Source organism: Primulina tabacum, chromosome 17, assembly GCF_025594145.1.
Source record: "Primulina tabacum isolate GXHZ01 chromosome 17, ASM2559414v2, whole genome shotgun sequence".
NCBI lineage: Eukaryota > Viridiplantae > Streptophyta > Magnoliopsida > Lamiales > Gesneriaceae > Primulina > Primulina tabacum.
In genome coordinates, this window is record NC_134566.1 from 24,210,783 (window position 1) to 24,217,465 (window position 6,683).

Consider the following 6,683-nt stretch of genomic DNA (forward strand, 5'->3'; position numbering starts at 1 on the left):
AGTGTTCTTTTTGGTTCAATTTTATTTAATTTATTATGTTTGATAAATATCCAATGATTTTATAAATTTTTTTTCAAATAAAAACATATTGATACTTAAAATTTTAAATATAAAAAAATTTATTGATCATAAAAAATTTAAATATTTTAATTTCATTAATAAATTATTTAAAATAAATAACTTATCGACAGTTTTAAAAAACCGTCACTACTTTTATTAATTATAAAAATTTAAATAATATAATTTCATTAAAAAAACAATTTAAATTAAATAAACTTTGTAGCGACAGTTTGTTTAAAAATAGTTGCTAATTATAGAGACAGATAATAATTTCGTCACTAAAGTAGCAACGAATTTTCAAAAAATGTTGTTAATTTTAGCGACGATTTTTAAAAAAATCATGATAAATATAGCGACAGAATTAACGAAATTTTTTGAAAATCCATCGTTGATGAACAACGACGATCGATATAAAGACAACAATTTTAACAAAACACCAAAACCAACATAATGAATCATATTACAAAATTATTATTCTCTCTCAAATTTTGTTATCAATTTATATTACATATCCAGATAGTTCGATTATCTCATATCACGTCACAAACAATAATTAAATAGTGATATCCATTGAGAATCTAGTAAAAAAATTGAATAATATCTAAGTTAATTTGAGTGAACAAAAAAATTACAATATATTTAGCTGAAAAGTATTCTTGGCAGCTTCCACCGATTAATCAATCAAATGGAGCAGCTGCAACAAACCGTCCCCCCTTCTACGCGCCGCCGGATGAAAATCATAGCCGGAGCCGATGAATTCGGCTGCGGCCTCAAAGACGAACTTGTCACCCACCTCCGCTCCCTCAACATCGAAGTCGAAGATCTGGGCACATCCAAATACTACTCAATCGGCGAAGAAGTTGGCAGTCGCGTCCACCGAGCTGCGAAGGACACTGATGGCACTGAAACCCGTGGCTTGGTTGCCTGTGGAACCGGCACTGGCGTCTCGATCTTCGCAAACAAATTCCCGGGAGTTTACGCTGCGATATGTCTAACCCCCGGGGACGCTCAGAATGCTCGTTCGATCAATAACTGCAACGTCCTCGCCGTGTCGGGAATGTCCACCCCCACCACGGTGGCCATTGAAATCCTTTCTACGTTCCTCGACACCCCTTTTAAGTCTCCATGTCCAGCCTCCGGTTCAGAGCCCTGGCCGGAGGAAATCCAGTCCTTTTTAGACCGATCTGTTGAAGAAATGTCGAAAATTGGAGACAACAATGTCTCTGTTGTCGATCCGCCATGTTTCATTTGCTCGTTGGCTAAATCTCGGCAGGATAAAGATTTTACCCCCGTCGATGTGATGCCCGGTGGATCTATGAAGCTTTTAAGGGAGACACCCACTTCTGCTATTGTGAGGTTTAAGGCCGGGAGCGTAGAGCCGGCACATCACCATACTTTTGGGCATGATTTGGTGGTCATGAGAGGGAGTAAATGTGTGTGGAACCTGAGTAAGGGTGAGAAGTATGATTTGGGTGTGGGGGATTATCTGTTTACACCTGCAGGGGATGTGCATAGAGTGAAGTATTTTGAGGATACTGAGTTTTTTATCAAGTGGGATGGGCTTTGGGATTTGTTCTTGGATGAGGATCTTGCCGCCGCCAATGCAGCCATAGAAAGTGAGAACAAATGATGAAAGAATTGCAGTGTCTGGTGTGTTTTGTACTCTATTGTGGTGCTTGACGTGTGATTAATTTGGTGTTATCTTTTAAGTTAAAGTTGCTTCTCTTTATGTTTGAAAGCCAATTTTCTCTTGATTTTACCGAACTTGAGTTCGTTTGATGCAATTCTACAGTAAATGATTAGGATTGAACTGCTTTATTGGTATGAATCTTGAAATTGAGTCTAGTGCTTCAACTACAAGTGACCAACTAGTTAGTTTTCTGGTTTAGACTGAGACAAACGACTATGTTTTGTGATGAGATAGTGGAAATGGCCAAAGCTTTTTGTGTTTTGTTTCATGAAGTTGTTTGCTCCAGAAACAAGATCCCAAGAAACAAGAAAAAGGAAGAGGTGTTGGATTATGGAAAACTATCATGTAGTCAAAGCTAGATGATATGTAAGTATTTGGTCGATGCTTTCGTCCTGCTCGAACCAGTTGATAACGAGTCGTGAATTGTATTATTGAGCAAAGAAAATTACATCTAAATATAGCTCTGTTCATAATATCATTAAACGCCTTGCGGCTGGCTCACCTACATGTCATTTTATTGAGGACAGTCATTCTTGATGAAACTGATGAATGTTTAGAAGGATAAAATCTGAAATTTGTTGAAATAATGATGATATGGTCGAGGAAGAAAAGAAGAGTTTGGTGATCGATAGTTGTCTAGTCGTTGATATAGTCGAGCAAGAAAAAGAATTTTTTTTCATTAAACATGTCGAGTATTTACCAATGAATATCTAGCTTAATAATTTTTTAACAGTTTGTAAAGTACATATATGGTACTATCTAATACCAATACTGCCATAAGTTTTACTTCATGTATGTGTCTCATGCTCTCATTTGGCAACGAAGGCTTTTAAACAAATGTTCTTAACTCATCGTCTGTATAGCTAATTAGCTCTAGAGTCTAGTCTCCATTTTTGTTCGCGTCTGGATAAATCATAATTCTTTAAAAATGAAAGATTGTGTTACATGATTGAAGCATTTCGGGATTTTTCGATTTTCTTTTGGAGCATTTGGATTGGGAGAGAAGTTGTTTCTACCCCTGTTTAGTTCAACTCATATCTTGGCTGTAAACTTGAATTTTGGTGCATTTTGGGAAAATTGCAATTTTAGTTGTCACGTAACTTATTAATGTTTGGTTTTCATTAAATAATTTTTTTTTTTGATAATTTTTTCGTCAAAAGCCATTAAACTCATGGGATATTCTTTATTTGGTATTGATGTTTTTTTAGGTAACTGATGTAGCGAGAATAAATATATATTGTACACATTAACATAAATTTAAACAAAAACAAAGGATAAAAATAAAAGCAACACGACACCGAATATTGCAATATGAGATGAAAAACTTATCGTTTTTTTTTATTTTTAGTTATATGACCAAAAAGGAAAAAATAAGTTATTGGATTAAATCAAACATTAATAAGTTACATGCTTATAAAACTAAAACCCGTAATAGATCAATTTACAGGATTAAAATCACGATAAAGATATGATTTCAAGGTAGAAATACACTTGTATTTACATAAAAAAAAGTTCTCTTTCTTTTTCATTTGTCTGTCCATGTAAAACAAGGGCAAACAGAACAATGACATTTTAGAATCTTGTGGCAGTTTGCGGCTTCCTAGGTGTTGTCGATCCTGCCCCTTTTTCGGCCTTCTCTTCAATTTCATGTAGCTTGGCTTTCATTTCTGGCGATACCAACGCTTCGAGTTCCTTCCCTTGTTTCCCTGTAGACACATTCACGGACGCACTATTTCATTTTGCGTCTAAGTAGATTATAAATCCATGCAACTGGGTTAGGATTGGCAAAATATAGATGAGCGTGTGATTTAACTAAGTGTTTAATTTATGTACTATTTTATTGTATGTAAAATCTAACTACCAAAATCACAGAATGTAATGTCACTTTATTGTAGGCTAAAATGGATAGCAACGATATATATTGAATGTGTTGTAGGTTGAAGAATGAGTTCTTAACTCAGTAGTATTGTACTGGTGTAGAGTCATTTGTTGCGTTTACCTTGAATCATCTAGAGTACTTATTAAATGACAAAGTGTGTTGCCTGTGTAACCGCAAAAAATGTCAAAACAGAACTTATTTGCTGACGATACACACTAAAGCAAGATATCCTAAAGCTACATCCTGATGAGAAGAGTTGAATGGGTATAAGACCAGAGTTACATCCTGACGAGGTTACGAGAAGATATCCTAAAGCAAGATACACACTAGACAAGCAAGCAAGAAAAGTTTTATTTAGATGGTTGAAGGATGTTCGATTCTTTGATGCTTATGTTTCGAAAATGTCTCGCTGTGTGGACATGAACAAGTTGCACATGTTTGGTATGAAGAGTCATGATTGTCATGTATTTATGTAACGTTTAATACCTATTGTGTTAAGAGAGTTATCAAGTGATATATGTGTGGGAGATTTTGACTGAGTTAAGTCTTTTCTTTGCAAATCTAAGATCTAGGAATATTAAACAAAGTGGTATTATGCGCCTAAATGAACAGATCCCTATCATTTTGTGTAAGTTGGAGAAGATATTTCCACCCAATTTCTTCGACTCCATGGAATATCTATCTTTACATCTTCCTTGCAAAGCCCGCCTTGCGAGACCCGTGCAATTCATATTAGTGTATCCTTTTGAAAGATTTTTGCGCAAGTTGAAGAACACAGTACGTGACAAGGCACGAGTTGAGAGATCCATATACAATGCGTTCATCACGAGTTGAGGGATCCATATGCAATACGTACTTGGTTAGAGAGGCATCTACATTTTGTTAACATTACTTTAGTGATTCATTAATGACTAGGGAAAGAAAAACTAGGCAACAAGAATTTCATGACATTAACGATTAAACTCAAATATTTTAGCCATATTTCGACATCGTGATCGACCGATTGGCGCTGCAAAATTTAGATGGCTTAAGAATGAGGAATAATATGGTGTAGTTATACTAAATTGGGTTGAAATCAAGCCCTTTGTCAAGTATGAAAAGTAAATTAATAAGTAGATTCATTTTTTTTAATTAACAATTATAAGTTCCAACGTTTGTATACAATTTCATAATGAAATTTAATATTTTATAGTATGTACGAAAATATAATGCGTGTACAAATACCAAATATAAGTGATCCTGGTGTTGAGGATTTATTGCAGACAAATTTTTTTCCTGGTTCAAATGCTATGTAAGATTATATGATTAATTTTATTAATCATTGAACCATATATACATCAACTAACTTCATTTTGCTCGTAGGAAACATTGCAAAACACTAAATTCAATTCTCCTATTATTAATCAAGTTGCATTCGGGTCGTTGCAGAAAGTGAATACTTATCGATGTTATTGTGTCAATGAGTTTAATCTCCACACTGTTAATGATACATCCTACAAGGCCACCAATAATTCAGGGGTTCAAGTTTGCAGGTCATTCAAGTCATGGTGAGTGTACCAAATTTTATGGTCACCTCGAAGATATAATTGAGGTTGAGTATTCAAGTTTACCACTGAAACAAACCATACTTTTTAAATGTTCTTAGTTTGATACTCATCCTAGGTTAGGGACATGTGTACACAAGAGTATGACATTGTTGATGTTAATCAGAAAAGAAGTTTAAGTTTTTACGAACCATTTGTGTTTGCTACACAAGCTTCACAAGTTATGTACTTGACTTACCTAACAAGTAAAAGAGCAAATTCAGATTGGTTGTTCGAGAGCAGTTTAAGAAAAAAGCATATGTTACATATATGGAATCAACTGTAAATGCAGTTGACATATGCTTTTCAAAACAATGAAAGTCAAAATCATGCCATCGAAAATCAATTCTTGTTGACATCGCAAGATCTGGTCGATGTCATGATTCTGTAATGATCTTGATGTGAACAGCAGTGACAGTGATATAGATTATTCGAGTTTCAAGCGACGATATCTTGCACAATGACAGTGACAATGATTAGAGTTATTAGTGCATGTTTTCTTTACCTTTGCTTGTTTTTGTTCAACATATCATTTATTTCTTAGTGTAATATAATGCTCTTCTTATGTGGTTTTCTCTGTTTAAATTACTTAATGTAATATTTTAGATGTAAAGATTTCATTTTCAATATTGACATATCAGTTTGATGCTTGAAATACCACATATTTTTTCATGTAGTTTGTGAGAACACGAGAATTTCGATCCGAATCGAATCATATAAGAAATACAAACTTGAAATTTAGCTTAGTCTAAGCTCAACAACTTTCATTCTAACTATAAAACTCGAATATTAACTTAGATTTTCAACAAATTTAACTCGAGGAAGTAGTTTCAAAGCTCGGGGAATAGCTCAACGGGAGGCCAAGCTGCAAGTAACCGCATCCACTGAAGAATTATCACTGGAGGAGTAAAACCCCAGCTCAAGGACTCGATCTCTCAGCTCAAAGAAGCTCAACCATGCTTGTCCTAAAAGGACCAAAGAGGAAGCTAAAGGAGGAGCTAAGGGATTGGACAAGTTAATTGTGCAAGAAATAACCTTTGAGTTAACCAATGAAGGAGATAAGGGAGGAGCTAAGGGGCTAGGACACATTAATGGTGCAGGAAGTGACCTTTGGTGCTTGAGATGCTTTGACCACAATTATGGCTTCCTTGGAGCCCAAGATTTCGGCCAAGGCTAGTGAAAGGGTCTCAAATTCCTCTATAAATACTACCACATGGATGAAAGAAAATACACTCAAAAATTCAGCAAGAAAATCGGTTCCTTTCCCCCCACAAAATCGTTCCAAAAAAAATTGGCCAAGGCAAGGAAAAGCTTCGTGCTGTCGAATGCTAAAATTCTGCGTCGGAGTGCTGCTGGATTGAAGACATCATATGGTAAAGTTACGTCGAAGTGCTGCTCGACTTTCGAGAGAAAAACTTCCTTCAAGAATCTGCATATTCGTACCATGCCTCCAAAACACTGTAAGTGGGCT

General features: G+C 35.2%; 1 protein-coding gene across 1 annotated transcript; it reads left to right on the forward strand.

The window, feature by feature from the left end:
* Positions 1–681: 681 nt before the first annotated feature.
* On the forward strand, positions 682–2,018 carry LOC142531282 (DNA damage-repair/toleration protein DRT102). The gene has a single exon (XM_075637378.1). It carries the CDS (start codon positions 746–748, stop codon positions 1,688–1,690), a length of 945 nt encoding a protein of 314 aa, XP_075493493.1. The 5' UTR covers positions 682–745; the 3' UTR covers positions 1,691–2,018.
* The last annotated feature ends 4,665 nt before the right edge of the window (positions 2,019–6,683 follow it).

Bases quoted from the DNA above. Each gene is read 5' to 3' on its own strand.
- LOC142531282 (XM_075637378.1), top strand. From the start codon at position 746: ATGGAGCAGCTGCAACAAACCGTCCCCCCTTCTACGCGCCGCCGGATG.